We start from the raw sequence: 15,584 nt of genomic DNA on the forward strand, positions 1-15,584 counted from the left end.
ACGTGCACTGACATTAACACACTGGAGACACAATTTGGATCAGCATATTTTCTGTGTTCACCAAGTAAAAGTGACAAAGAGTAAAAATAAAATAATAAATTAATAAGTAATAATAAAAAAAAAGACAAATTTTCATTGCTATAGCCATATTAACACATCCCATTATCACCACAGTCATATATGATATTAAAAAAACATGTTAAGCATTAAAATTAGAAAAATAAAAACCTACTCTAACAATCTGCATTCAAAAAAGCACATTATACCCAACTACTGACATTAATTAACGTTTGGCCTTTGCATACAAAAACACAGAAAATAATTGGGGTTTTGGAAAACACTAACAGATTAATTTATTCTTTTGTAACCACTTTTTGCTAAACTTTTATCCCATTTTACATATATAACCTATTTCCATCATTTTGAGTTTAGTGAAGGGAGACTTTTAATTACTTAATTTATCATCATCATGTGGTATTAAAGTCCATTATTCGCATTAAAATGTTAAGCACCACAGGAAACACTAGTCTTCTTTACAAAATGCTTTAATATTTACATCATAAAAGGATGAAACCAAAGAACGAGAAAGAGATAAGATGTCAGTTTAAGGACACACGAATAATACCTTTCGAAACGGCTGCGTCTCACTTATCTCAATCCAATGTCTTTCACATTAGTGACACACTATAAAAAAAACATACTGATTCTGGGACAAAAATACATGCCAAAGTTGTTTTGTTTTTTTCAGTCCTCTACAAATCAATAAACGGTGGTTCTCTATGCGCATTAAACTATAAAGACTGAAAGAGCAAGTATTGCTCTTTATGTTGGAGCTACAAAAGGGAAAAAACAGCAGATTCACTACAGACCTTCTTTGGAAAAAAAAATATTATTTTGAAAGTGTCTGCATTATGTAACTTGTTGCAAAAGTGCCAAAGGTTCACGTTATAGTTTGAGTTGTCTGTTGGTGATGCCAGAATTGGATGCTGCCAATTTCTTTTGTTATCACAGTTGCATACGTGTGCAACAGTGCAAAAGGTCAATTGAGTCAGACGATGTGACGCAAATACCTTCAATCTGTCTCCATTTTGACATTCATCGCCATGGCAGCACAGTACAGTAACAACATTATTTGGGCCTGGTCAAAAGCTACCACATAAAACAGGTTTTAGGGGAAGCAAATAAGCTCTGCTTATGCAAAATACTGCTTAATCAAAGTCCATACAGATTATAAATACATTTTAAAATATGTACACAGCAAAACAAAAAAAATGACCTCTATGAAAATAATTTCAAAAAGCCATATTATTACTTATCTCATTGAAATCAGCCTCACGGGGCTAGTGCAGATAGACACACAGGGCTGTACAGTGGGTCACCTCTCCTCAGATTATCACCACTAAATCATGATTCAAAATCAACTTTAACACTATCTGAACAACCTGTGGAGTGGCTTCACACTGAACGAGCCCACGGTCGGACCAATCCGACTTCGGGCCTTTTCCTCCTACGAACAAGAGAACGCCTCACTCTGCAGCCAATCAGGGCAGCCCGCCACTTCAACCCACTGAGCACTCCTGCCTATAGTGCATCTATGTCACAGAAATCGGGTGTGGAACTATACTCAATAAGTGTGGGGCTAAAAGCACGGACACGGACACACACACACACACGGACACACACACACACACGGACACACACACACACACACACACACACACACACACACACACACACACACACACACACACACACACACACACACACACACACACACACACACACACACACACACACACACACACACACACACACACACACACAACACACACACACACACACACACACACACACACAAATATAGGACATGCTGGCTCCTCTCTGTGGTCAAACTGAGTCACTGCAACACATTCTCACAAGGGGATTCAGCTCGTAAAGTGAGAAAAATGCTTCCTTTATTCTGGTTAGAATCCATTGCAACAAGAGTGTGATCTCTACAAGTGCTTCCTGATGTGGGGTTGGGGTGATGGGAAGGACAGTCCAGGAAGAAAATCCTGTCAGTTTGATGTGAATCTGGATAGTTTAATAAATCGGTTGAGTAGCTTCTTTTCTGTCTGTGTGCATTTTTGCATTTCAGAGATGTTTCTATATACAGTATCCATGCATGTCTCTCAGCCCCCCCCCCAAAAAAATCTCTCTAGCTGTTGGTTACGGTGGTGCCGCTGCCCAGCTTGATGATCATTTGCTGGCAATCGTGGAGGGTCCTCTTGTCTCCCAGCTTCTCCAAGGTGCGGGCTGCATCCGCCAGCATGCCCACCCTTTGGCCGGGGGCTGACAGAAAGGAGGGAGGAAGGTAGCGGCACGCCAGCATCACAGCCTCTGCCTGCTCCCGCTGGCCTGGCCGCGTCTCACACTCCTCTGCACACAAAAACACAAAGAACACAATGTTACCGTGGTACTTCGGGGGAGCTTTCAATGCCATCAGCCACCAATGCCCAATCAGACTGCACCAACCTGATAGGATTTAGTGCTGTAAACAATTGGGCAAAAAGATGAGAAGTTGATAGGAGCTACTGATTGCAGCCATTCAGTGTCTCTTAGCTCAACTTTTATTCACAAAGTTGCAAGAAAACCCACATCTAAAAATGATGCTTGGAGAATAGCAGTATCCACAGTTGAAGTTTATCAGTACGATTAAAATTAACTTTAATCTGCTCTAATGCTAACTACAGCTTGATACCGCACTAATTTAACATAACTTACAATTATGATTATGTTATCAGAGCCTCTCATATTACCTACGATACCTCAGTATACTCAGTACACAGAACAAAAACTAAACTGATCGTATCTGTCAGAAATGATGTTCCGCATTCATGACGTAATAGGCAGTGCATGAACAGCAAATACAGCAATTGCTAGAAAATATCGCACTTGAAGAAAGTAAGGTTTGCTCTAGAACAATAAAACAGACATTAAAAATATCAAGAGCAGCAAAAAGCTAATAAAACAATTCTGCCTGTGTGGCCGGTTTGGATCAGTGGGTAGAGCAGGCGCATATATATTTAGAGATTTATGCCTTGACGCAGAGTTCCAGGGTTCGACTCTGACCTGTGACGATTTCCTGCATGTCTTCCCCCTCTTTCTCTCCCCTTTCTCACCTGTCCTGTCCATTAAAGGCGGAAAAGCCCCAAAAATCATCTTATAAAAAAAAAAAAAAACCTGCCTGCAGACAGAATGACTTGTACGGAGTGGGTAACAACGAAAATCAACATAAGTTCGTTCGTACACACACACACACACACACACACACACACAACACACACACACACACACACACACACACACACACACACACACACACACAAAATCACACCTGTCTTGGCTCCGGGCGTTGCCCTGCGTCGCAGCGAGCGATCCAGGAGCTGATGTGTGCGGGTGGGACTGGCCCCTGCCATCAGCCTGGCAGTGGCTTCATGAAGAAACAACTGGAAAGAGATGGAGGGAAGAGTAATGAGGAGGAGGAGGAGGAGGAGGAGGATGATGACTCATACAGAATATTCAGCTCTACCTCAGGAAGACTTTGAAGCCTTGTGAACAACGCTGCTAAACACTTGCCTCAGGGGTGTGTGTTTGTGTGTGTTGCAACACCTCCCAGCTAATTTCCACAGAGAATTGTAGTGTGGATTGCTTGCAAATATGTGTTATAATAAGTATTTGGATGTATGTATGATATATATGCTATTCCAGGTATGTACAGCACGTAACAATCTGTTTTCAAGCCTGTGCGTCAATCTTCTACATGCTGGTTTCTGAGGATTTCAAAGCATATTCTGATGAGTCATGGTTTTAAGTGCCTGAAAACACAAACACACCAATAAAGGAGCTGCATAGGTGAGTTCATCAGGTTTTAATAATGTCTGTCAATCATGTTATTTGGATGTCTGCTTGTGTATTAATTAGACAGAACAAATAAGATTAGAAAACATAAAGGTTGGACTGTAGGTCAGCAAGACAACAAATCCCCCAAACTGCTCACTCTAAGTCTAACTACGTACTTGTATGAGCTAAATGACTAAAATGTAGAGACTATTGCCGTTATACGTACTCTTCGCATTGCAGGCCTGAAGCTGTGTGCCAGCTTGCGTAGGGAGCTGAGATCCTGCTGAAAGCCTTGGAGCTCCGGCGGGGAGGCCTGGTGGACCCCCAGGGGGCCGCTGCTACTCACCAACCCTGACCCGGCAGGACCGGCCCCCTGCTGCTGCAGGCGCCACACGTTGGTCCTCATCACCAACAAGAGATCGCACAAGAGCAACTGGACAACCTAGAGGAGAGAAATGGACAAGATTAGGATTGGCATTTCACTGCCATAAGAGCCACTGATGCAGTACAGTAACATCACTGACCGATGACCTGGATACTGAAATGTGAGCAAAGTTATTTTCAGAAGTTCGGTCTCTGTTTTAGACTTAAGATTGAAGGATATGCTTATGAAGAAAATGTGTTTCTACGACAACTGTTACTAGTTGATATTTATAATATTAGACAATTCAATGTTGGTAAGTAGGTAAGTCAAACTTCAGCTGCTATTCTCAAATATTTTTGGGTGACGTGACTCTACCCAAAGTTGAAGGGCATTTTTCAGCCTCAGTATGTGCGTGTGTATTCTGCGGTTAGTGGCCCAGCTCTGTGTTGCACTGCAGGTGCATTGCACTCCGCTGAGACACACATGCAATGCAACTACAATGCACCACAGCTCTGGCCGTAGACGTGCACACACTGGGAGCTACCTATCCACCAGCATCACCATCTGCTGAACGCCAGAGGGTAGGTACAGGGCAGCCGCAGTCTGCGCTTAGTATCGTGAAGTGTGTGTATGAAGTGTGTGTGTACTCAAGTGATTATCTGTGGCCAACTGTTTGTGTTTACAATTTTATACACGCACGTGTAAGCACATCTGTCACTGTGTGCATTCTTTTTTTTTTTTTTAATACTTCTAATGTGGATGCTGTTGCCCTCACAAAAAAAAAAGAAAAAATCACTTTAATGCACACAAATCTGCAAGTGCTTGAGCCTGTGTGCGTGAGTGTATGTACCTTGTCTAAACTGGAGCTGTGACAGTGTGGTCCTAGGTTGAGGCTGTCTCGAAGCAGGGCACTGGCCTTGTCACTGTAGCTCAGACTCAGCTGGCAGTTTTCAGGCTTGGACAGCAGAGCCCGCACCGCCCTGAATGTGTTCAGACACGCCTTGGGCAGAAGACTCCTGACAGAGCAAGGGGAAAAAGAGACAGAGGGCACAGGTTAAATAAGTGGACGCATGTGTGTGTGTTATGCAACACACTCTCAGGCTGGCTGCAGAAGTTCCAGTGCGCGTATGTCCAACTTACTCTGCGTTCTGCAGACTGCGGGGTAGGTGCTCAACAGTCGGATACAGTCTCTCTGCCGCGGCATCATCTCCCTGGAGCCAGTTGATGATCACCACGGTAACTGAGGACCACCACTTTGAGTGGGGGTCACAGCCTGGAAGTTAAAACCAAAAGAGTCAAATGCGAAACCCCCGCAGGCAAACAAACGTGCAAATATTTGAATCCCTCACTTTCCACTTTCACATTTAATGTGCAAAACACACACACATGCCTCCCCTTCCTCCCTCTCCTTCCTTCCTCTCAAGGTGATCACCGATTTGACAGCGCTAAAGATAGATGAAGCAATCTGGTGGATGCCTCCCTTTCCCCTAGCCCCCTTTTCGCTCAGATCCTTGATCAGTGAGGATAAAGGAAAGGGCTGGGAGGGTGGAAGTCAACCCATGCTCCTCAATCCCAAAAGTATAAAAATTAACTTTAGCTCACGGATTCTTATTTTGCATTCCCAGGGCAGGTGACTGAAAGATGCGGAAAAAGCTAAATCAATTCTCTCAGAGATGTTAAGTAGCAATGAAGCAAACCTACACTTGAATGTGTTGATGTAATTAAGCAACAGAAGTAGTCTCAGTCAGTCAGAGTGTTTGGTTGCCAAGGTTTTAGAAGCTGTTGATGTTATATAATTAAAAAAGCGCCTTAAGTTTTCCATTATTTTCAAGATACTGTCCTTCCTGTGGTTGGTTTCAATCTTTTCAGACAAATAGATGTGTCATTGACAGAAATGACAGCGACTTACCAGTTACAGTGGCCATGTTGGAGCCAATAGCAAAGGACTGGGAGGTGGCACCAGCTGCATCTGACGCACTAATCAACAGCTGGAGGTACTCCAGGGCATCAGCATACTCCCTGAGAAGAGAAATGTTATTTTGCCGCCACATGAACATACAATGACAATTTCAAATCTATTATTACAAGTTTATTATTTATAGCCCATTATTCTACCCTAATTGTTTATTGTCAAATAGTCAATAAATGGTATACAGTGGGGTGAATTTATTTTTTTTAAAGTGTGTGTTTTCTTTTCTCACCCCTCTCCCTGACTGGGGCTTTTCTCTCCATGAGGCTGGGCCACACAGTAAAGAGCTTTCTCCAGGAGGTGTTCCCTGAATGCCTGAGTCACCTGGGCCAGAGGATCCACTGCAAGAGTACCAACAGACCCTTAACATGAGTGTGCACGTACAAAATGGGAGTTTAGGCCTTATGTGACAAATTTGAAGAGGTGACAAATTAGCCATTATTGAACACATTTTGTCTGCACCGACCAGTATTGCCAGCTTGGCTGTAGATGCTTTCTTTGGGAGTGCTGCGAATAGCCCAATCCCCATCCACAAAGAAGCGGTGACCTAGCGGGTGACACAGCCACTGCATAGCTGGAGGCACACTGCCACTGGACGACAGGCACGCCTGACGGGCACTGCTCAGGAACACACGCTATCAGAATAAAAAAATAAAAAAAAGTTAAGTTCTGCACTCTCATTTCTTTTCTTTTAGGTGGATGTTGACAGAATTACACAGCTTATAGTTTACTAATGATGTTTCAGCAAGTCCCACGGTCATGTTAATTACACATGAAAGACGTCAACTAAGTGTATACTAATTGAACTCTAAACAGGATAATGTGCAATTACACTTTTTCTGGCAGCATCCACGCAAAAACAATTAAATAAAATATGACATTTGCAAATTATAAATGACGTGCATGTGCAAACGAAGGGGACTTACAGAGGTAAAATGCAGGATCCTTGGCATGCTGGCTTTGACCCGTAGAGCTGCAGAGACGTAGACCTCAGCCAGACTGGCTACAGGCAGACAGGAGCCAGCACACTCTGCCAGGTTTACCGCACTTAGAGCCATGTGCACTGCTGACAGATGGCTACCATTCAGCTTACCTGTATGCACAGATATAAAAACAAGAAAATAATGTTTATTTTATATTTATATATATTATTTTACAGAGAATAACAGTGATGCAATAATCATAAAAAGGTTTAGTCACACTGAATCAACATTAAGCTGAGTCTTGCAGCAAAAAAGGGGGGCTGAGTTCGCTCTTTAATCACCTGAGATACTGTTACTTCAACAAGCCACCCTACAGTGTTCAGTCTCCCACACTGATTTAATTTAGAAACAGGGTTTTTCCCACCAACCGACCTGTCATGTGAAGCTGGTGCAGGCGGTGGTAAACAAGGGAGGCGTCACGGCTGCTTTTGCAGGCGTCCTCCTTCAGGGGGCGGTCAGATCGCAGCCCCCCAGCCCTGGCAGCCAGCCAGCGGCCCACCCAAAGGCGCTGGAGGCAGAATCTTAGCAGGGACCAGAGCGCAGAACAGGCTAGGTCCAACTGAGAGATAGGTAAAGGACGACCTAGAGCCTTCAGACAGGTCCACAGGTTCTGACTGGCCTGGGCAAAATCTCCCTGGGGAAGGTGAAAGAGATCAGTGATGATGAAGAAGAACAGATAAAAGGTAACTCCTGAGGAAAAATATGGGGATATAGATCTTTCTTTTGGAATGGGATGTTGCTTTTAAAATCATCAAATGTCTCCATGAGGATCATTAAATTTGTTACGTTTGTATTGGAGGGGGGGTGGGGGGGGGGGGGACATACTCTAGCTAGGTCCAGGTCAGCCTGCTTGCGGTGCCTCCAGAACAAGACAGAGGATCCAGAGTGAGGTCTGGTTACAGGCTCTCCATACACCAACAGTCGGATCAGAACCCCTGACACCAGAATACCATTCAGTAGCCACACCAGTATAGTTGGCAGCATCCAGTCCATCCAGCCCCATGAGTCCGCTACAGAAAACACATTTAATTTATCATTCTGGAGTAATAATTTAGAATACATCACATGAAATTAGATTCTTATCCAATTTCAAAACTGCTAATTTTTTTGGGCACTCTTACTGACAGTGACTTCATTTTACCTGCGATATCCACACCCAGGACGCTTCTTCCTGCGTGATGGGTGGCAGTGGCTGAGGGGCTTCCAACTGAGCTGCTGCCGGATGAGCAGAGCAGGGCAGCCAGAGGGTTGAGGGAGAGGAAGAGGAAGGTGAAGGTGCACAAAGCCATGCGGGAACGGTCCAACATGCCGCCAGCACTGCCTCCTGCTGCCGATCTGTCTAACATGCCCACACTAGGCTGCTAAGTAGAAGAGAGACCAGAGAGATAAGATCAATGTGACAAAAGTTCAATAGACAGTAACTACATATTTTATTTCGCTGATAAAGTACAGTGACTGATTAAGGATTTAACCTGTTGCCTGTCTAAACTCCGCCACAATACAATACTGCATACCTTAGTGTCCTCCCCCATCGGACTGTCAGACTCTGAGTCACTGCTACAGTGTGAGAAAGAGCTGGGGGAGCCCACGTCAGAGGCTGGCGGGGTGGGCAGCTCGTTCTTCACATCAGCCGGTCCATCCACTTCCATGGCAACCAGGTCCTTGAGAGACTCTGAAGAAAAAGGGAAAGGAAAGACGAGGAGAGCAGTTAGAGCGTCAATCAGTGGTACAAAAGTAAAGACATCAATTCAATTTCACTTACTTACTAGAGGCCATAGAAGACCATTTTTTACTTCTGTCATTTCAGGATAACAGTAGCTATCAATAGACCCCATCACAGAAGGTCAACTGAATGACATACTTTCAAGGAATTGAAATAAATTGCAGAGAAGCTGTTATTAAATAAAGACGTGAGACAGGTTTTAAGCACGTACTGTTTTTCTGGGCTGCCATTTTAAAAGCCATGTTCTCCTGTTTGAGTTTCTGGTTGGTCTGCTGAAGGTAACGGATGTAGTCGATGGCTTTCTTCAGCACTGCAGACTTGTTGAGCTATGAGAAAGTAAAAATAAAATGCAGTTGCCAGGTTTTTCTAGGACATAAAGAGATTGCAATCAAGTTAAATGATATCCTTTCCTACCTTGGCCTCAGTACCAGCCACCAGATCTTTGAGCTCGAGGATTTTGTCATTAATTGAGGAGCGGTAGCGCTTTTCGATGGCGTTGTGGGCTGTGCGCTTCTCTCCCTTGTGTGGCAGGCCCACCGGCTTACCGCTGATGGCGATGCGGTTGATAGGCAGCTTGTCAGTGTCCACCATGACAGGCACTGTGGTCAGGATGGTGCCACCACCCATAAAGGCCTGAAGAGGTGAATATGGTGGCACACGAGAGGGGGCAGAAAATAAGAGAGACAATTCCCTAAATAAAGTATAGTAAAATCATATTTGATCACAGTATGATCTCAGTATTGAGTTGCACATGGTGTGCCTACCTGCAATGAAGTGCTCTGTACTGGGGTGGTGGTGGCCAGGGATGAGGCCATAGTAGTGACCATGCAGGGGTCGTGCTTCAGAGTGGTCAGCAGCAGAGACTCAGCCTTGATGAACTGGGGTTGAAGCAACACCTGAGAAGAAACACACACTTACAGTAAAGACAGTATACAGGCTGTTTTTTTGGTTCCTTAATACACAAACAAGGAGTGTGCTGCATTTATTTTGTATGTACAAGTCCATTCGGCCTCATTCAGGTGCCAGTCTAACACACTTACAGGTACTTGCTGTATGTGGGGTGCAATGGTTTGAACTGGCGGGCTCGCTGACGTGGCCAGGAGAGGAGAAGTGGTGGTCAGCCCTGGGAGATGAGCCTGGATGGTCACTGGCTGAACATTTGGAGGTGATGATGACAAGATGGCTGTGGGTTGGCTCACACTGGCAGCTGGAAAATATTTGTGCATAAGATTTTTCAGACTTAATTCAAACATTTACAGTATAATTGTGTGAAATACCCACAACGGTATCAGCCAATATCAGCTTTAAAAAGCAATGTCAAATAGGTATTATTATATGCTTTTTACTGCTGTGATGTGGCCGTTTGTCAACACTTCTGTGATCTTTTAAAATGGCATGTCACCGGTTACATCCTACATTAAGACAAACTCTTAAAATGTCTACACCAGCATTTGTACTAAGCCTGAATTGGTACCAACACAAAAAACACACTGGTATTGGCCTATAAAAAAGGTTTAAAAAAAAAAGTGATATTTGTATTGGTGACTATTGGTTATCCATGCAACTCTACACTTGACACTGTGCAAGCCATTGTCTATTGGTTTAAGCTGTATTGGCTGTCCATTGTATGGGTTTGTAGGCCAATAGGTGAAATACAATCTCACTGGAAATAAGTGGCCACAACAGTGTGTCACCTTGTGTATCTTATCAGCACTAACTGGGCTAGCCATTGCAATCACATGTCAATACCAGGGTCGGGAAGTTTTAAAGAAGTAATACACAATTAGTGCATCTATAATAATTCAAAGGCAACGTTTCATTTACTACTTCCCACTACGAAAAAAAAAAAAATACCCAGTAACAATCAGGTGTTAACGTTTTCAGTGGACATGGCTGCAGATATTCCGTATGTACAACAACAATGGGTATTGCCCAGATAAAGCATTTTCATTTAGCTCACAGACTCTCACGCCACTGAGCAAAGTCTATTAGATCAGGACTTGGACCTCAGCTGGGGTTGAATAAACTAGTGTCCTAGCTTGGTAAATGCAATACATGTGTTGGTTTGTGTGTTCTGTGCCATTCTGAATAGCCCAGGAGTCGACGCCCTATAGCTCAAGAGCTAATAAAATAGCAACGCATGCAGGAAAACACCCTTTACATGTATTATTGAGAAGGACTGTTACAGTATAATCACTGGAGAAATAACATTGATAACTGTACCAGTTTCAAAACCAAACATTATAGCTCCTATTATACGTAGCACTGATGTCTTCTTTAAAAGCCATTTTAAGGACCTGTAGATATCTATCTTGTACTATCTAACTCAAAAAGCTAGCCACGATAGGCACTAGAATAAACCCTCATCATCATCATCAAAGAGTGTTTACTTGTGTAGCTGATATGGTTGCTGTAGTTGGTCTGGACCGGTTGTGACTGAGACTGGGGCTGAAGTTGTGTCTGCAGCTGCAGCTGGGGCTGAGGAGGAGTCGGAGTCTGAGGTGCAGGCGAGGTGAAGAGGGCCTGGGGCATGGAGCTAAAAACTGGGTTCGTTGCTGGTGAGCCATGAGGTGAAGCTGCCTGGGCGGGGGAGGACGGGCTGAGAATGGGTTGGGGCTGCTCCACCTGGGGCTGTTTGAGGCTCTGAGCCTGCTGTGGGGAGGCTGGCTGCTGCTGCTGCCTCTGTGTGGAGTTGGGCACCTGGGCCAGGGGGGACTGCTGGAAGGTGGGAGGCTGGAAGGCCTTGTCTGGCGTGGAGGAACTACGGGTGATGGGAGGGCCCAGGAGTGCATCCAGGTGGGGGCTACTGCTTAGGATGGAAGAGGAAGATGAAGGTGGAGGTGTGGTAGTGGTGGTTGGAGGGGCAGGTGAGGTGATGGACTGGGTCAAACCAGGAAGCTCTTGGGTGGGAGGAGGCACTGTGTATGGAGGGTTATCAAACAGTCCTCCAAACTCCATGTCCTGGTTGCTGATGAGCTGTAGCATGTCTAAAGAGGGAGAGAAATCAGAGCCAACAAGTAGAAAGATAAACAAGAATTTTCAAAGATAACTCTGGTGCACAGACAGTGGAGATCTGCAGTTCTGAATTGGAACCAGTTCTAATTTATGAGAGATTTATAATAACCTAAATTGGATCTGAATGGATAAATATTAAACCCTTGTTACAGTGCATGCTGACATACACAGTACAAACACAACAAAGCCTTACACACAATCAAACACACCATGCACACATATATGGTACTTTCTATATTGAATGTTTGTAAACCCATGTGCAGTCAGAAAAGCAAAAAAACAGTCCATTGTACTGTGACAAACATATGAAAGAGCCATGAAACTAATATATGGTCTCGCAACTATCAGTGTCAGAAATTAAGGAGGGCAAAGGCCAAAAATGCACCAAGAAATCTCAGAATGCCCCTAAAAAAAACATGACTAAGGGGCAAAAATTGCCCCCACGATTTTGTAAAATATTTACCAGTTTAGTCCAATATCCTAATCCAACATTAAGTCATAATTTTATTTTCATTCAATTACAGTAATTCAATTTCCATCTCAAACATACACAAACAAGCGAAGCGGTGTTACATATCAATGCAGTGCTAATAGCATAGTATGTTTTATATTTACTCATGTTGGCACAAGGTGGTGATTTCTGTATGCATTTTAATCTGGGCTCATTTCACATAAAAAAAACAGCAACTTTATGCAGTGCCTCCAACATTTTGTAAATACTCCGACTTTTTAGACAGGATATATATATATTTTTTTTATTTCCTACAGTGGTAACTATTGACTATTTGCAAGATTTGAGCATAAGAGCAAAACATTTTTCCAAAATGTAGGCTATTTACCATACAAACGGCTGTGGTTTAATGGGTAATGTTTTTAAATCAATATGATAAATGTCATGTTCAAAGCGTTAAGGCACTGTTTATATATATATATATATATACTGCTGTAGAAAGATGCCAAATTATCAAAATATTGTATAATCTCCAATTTGGACCTGATGAAGTTTAACAGGAATATATTGGGGTAAAAGATGAGTGTATGTTGTGTCTGCACATAGATATATACACCTATGGTGTCTGCAGTGAAACGCAGCACCCAGGATTTGTAGTCCAGTGTTTTGTATGAGGTGATCGCTCTTGACCAATCAGAGCGCGTCTCAGAGACTTGCCCAAGACAGGAAAGAGAGAGAGCGCTGTCTGTGGCTCCGCGCGAGGTTACCATCGAGCAGCATCACCAAGGGTTACTGTCGGTCAAATATAGAAAGATGACGAGCACGTCTGCAGGATTTGCTTTTTACGATCTAGCTACAGTTTACGCAATGGTGCTTTGTACAAATACACTTTGACTATTATCATACAAATACATATTAGCTATAACAGTAACTGATAATTAGAAATGTTTTGCATACTCTATCGTTACATCCCTACATTAGCTACATCAAACGTGTGATGAGAATGTGACCATAACACATACATAAACATTTGAATTGCTACGCCGGTATTAATGCACAAATTCAGTTTTTTGGGGTGTTATATTTAAAAAAAAAAAAAAAGTATATAACTTTACTGCAAACAACAAGCAAGTGTTTAGAAGAAACATAAGAAAAAAAACGAACTGTGTCAATAGAGAACAACATTATAATCAATATTTTTTTTTGCCAAAAAGCGATACATAAGATTTGTGAAGGCGGTCAACTGAGGCAGTGAACCCAACGCAGAGGAATGAACGACAGTAACCCTTGTCTGTGGAGCAGACTGGGGGCGGGGCGCACTCACGACCATTTAGCAGCACGTTAGCCTCGTCTATTAGCATAGCTAACTTGCTCTAAAAATCGGTTACTATTACATTATGATAGATAACGGTAGCTAGTGCAATACACAACACTGTAAACAAGGCCGCCTATTATCACCTCAGCTAACCTCCAAGTGATACTGGTAAACGTTAGCTAAATGGTTCACGTTTGCTAGCTAGTCGTTAATGATGGCTGATGAAAGCTACGCTGTGAGCTGCAACATTTTAAATTGACTGGTAACGTTAGTGCATTAGCTACATGTAAAACACAGGAGCCAACCAAAACTAGCTAGACACACAGGGCATGCTTGAGGTAACGTTCACGTTAGTGTTATGTTAGAAGCAGTGTTGTTGGTTTAGCCACAAACGTTAACTGCGACTGGATTAGCTAGCAAACGCTTTCTTACCATCAATGTCGTTTAAGAGGGCCGTGTCAATATCGCTGGGGTCATTAAGCGACAGTGTTGGATCCAGATTATCCAACGAAGGATCGTCAAAAGACAGGCCGTTCATCTTTACTCTTGTGTCTGGCTTCCCGATGTAGCTAACGTTAGACTTGACTTGCTGGAGAATGGCTCAAAATGGGAAAACATGGACAACTTCTCACGTCCCTACATTTGTCAAATCGTCAGACTCCGAGTCTACCTGAAACTTGCGCAGCGTGCTACAACTTTTTATTGATGTACTAACTACTCACTCCTACCCCCATGATCGTCCAGGGAAACTTGTCAAACCAAGCCAAACACTGAAGCTCATTCAGCACTAACGTGCTTACGGCGGTAGCCGAAAGGGACCCACCTAGCCGATGGTGATCGACAGGCTCTACAGCCAATCACTACGTTTGTACATGGATTCCCACGTCCCCAGCTTTTCATGTTTGTTTTGATTATTTGACAGAAGAGGTGACAGCATGTAGAGCATGTGCCATAATTTTATAATACGACAATACATAATGAGACATTAATGTACTCAACAATCTGGTATAATGACTCCAGAATACCTACATAGATATAATTTAAAGTATTATACAAGATATTATCTACTGTGTACAAATGTCATATTTTTATACATATATTATAAATGAACCCATGCTATTTATCCTAGTCCTGCATATCCAAATAAAACCAGGCATATATTTTATTAAACTGTATTTTGAGGGAAAGCATGGATGTGTTTATTGTGGGCTTGCCCCCAACAGCCAATGAGAACCGAGCGGGCGTGAGCTACTGAAAGACAAGTTTGTTTGACTCGAAGCAGCGGCTCCTCCTGTAGAACCAGTGAAATCGACCAATGGGAAGCTCAGGAGCCGAGTGGGGTGATCTGACGTCCCATCTCTGGGACTAGTGATTACATCATATGTTTCTATCTTTGAACAGTGTTAGCGGCAGCAGGGAAATAACCTGGAGTAATACCTTCTTATATACTGTCTATGAGTAATACAGGTGGCCTAACAGAATAAATAACGATGCAACGATTTTATACAGTCTATGGATGCAAATTGTAATATTTGGCCAAAGAAATATATGATTTAATATCAAATCCATTCTGTCAGTACAAGTATACTAGTTAAGTAATGTGTCTTCCAGTAAACAATTACACACTTCAATTATTAGTAATGTAAACAATTGGGCAAGGTCAACTGTATTTACATATTAGCAACAGCTAAATTGAAACTATAATGTGAACACACATTCACATTAACACAAAGGGGGAACCCCACAAAAGCATGCTGGGAAATAGGTCAGTGACCCAGAGTAGCACCGCAGTTGTTGTCATAGGAGTATTATTAACATCCTGTCAGCAAGCCTGGTATTGTTGGTGATGGGGTGTGTTTGTATAAAGGTGCATGTCTTGTTC

The 15,584-nt window shown here is 43.0% G+C and overlaps 1 protein-coding gene across 4 annotated transcripts; it reads right to left on the reverse strand.

Annotated features, from left to right (window-relative positions):
* Positions 1 to 2,181: 2,181 nt before the first annotated feature.
* srebf1 (sterol regulatory element binding transcription factor 1) lies at positions 2,182 to 14,508 on the reverse strand. Of its 4 annotated transcripts, none has more exons than XM_039823985.1 (19): positions 14,135 to 14,508; positions 11,312 to 11,908; positions 9,962 to 10,128; positions 9,686 to 9,817; positions 9,336 to 9,554; positions 9,133 to 9,247; positions 8,713 to 8,870; positions 8,340 to 8,556; positions 8,024 to 8,208; positions 7,571 to 7,832; positions 7,142 to 7,308; positions 6,682 to 6,850; positions 6,448 to 6,556; positions 6,156 to 6,265; positions 5,387 to 5,519; positions 5,097 to 5,262; positions 4,109 to 4,324; positions 3,377 to 3,488; positions 2,182 to 2,418 (listed from the first exon to the last, which is right to left on the reverse strand). In XM_039823985.1, exons 1-19 carry the CDS (start codon positions 14,238 to 14,240, stop codon positions 2,198 to 2,200), a joined length of 3,561 nt encoding a protein of 1,186 aa, XP_039679919.1. In that variant the 5' UTR covers positions 14,241 to 14,508; the 3' UTR covers positions 2,182 to 2,197. The 4 variants fall into 4 exon arrangements, with proteins under 4 accessions (XP_039679919.1, XP_039679916.1, XP_039679917.1 ...); XM_039823982.1 differs by having other exon boundaries at positions 6,448 to 6,577; XM_039823983.1 differs by having other exon boundaries at positions 8,340 to 8,559.
* Positions 14,509 to 15,584: the final 1,076 nt, after the last annotated feature.

This window comes from Perca fluviatilis, chromosome 15 (assembly GCF_010015445.1).
Source record: "Perca fluviatilis chromosome 15, GENO_Pfluv_1.0, whole genome shotgun sequence".
NCBI lineage: Eukaryota > Metazoa > Chordata > Actinopteri > Perciformes > Percidae > Perca > Perca fluviatilis.

Bases quoted from the DNA above. Each gene is read 5' to 3' on its own strand.
- srebf1 (XM_039823981.1), bottom strand. From the start codon at position 14,240: ATGAACGGCCTGTCTTTTGACGATCCTTCGTTGGATAATCTGGATCCA. The intron at 8,560-8,712 runs GTATGCAGTATT...TCTTCTACTTAG, and splicing joins CGATGGGGGAGGACACTAAG to CAGCCTAGTGTGGGCATGTT. The intron at 5,520-6,155 runs GTAAGTCGCTGT...TTTAACTTCCAG, and splicing joins CAACATGGCCACTGTAACTG to GCTGTGACCCCCACTCAAAG.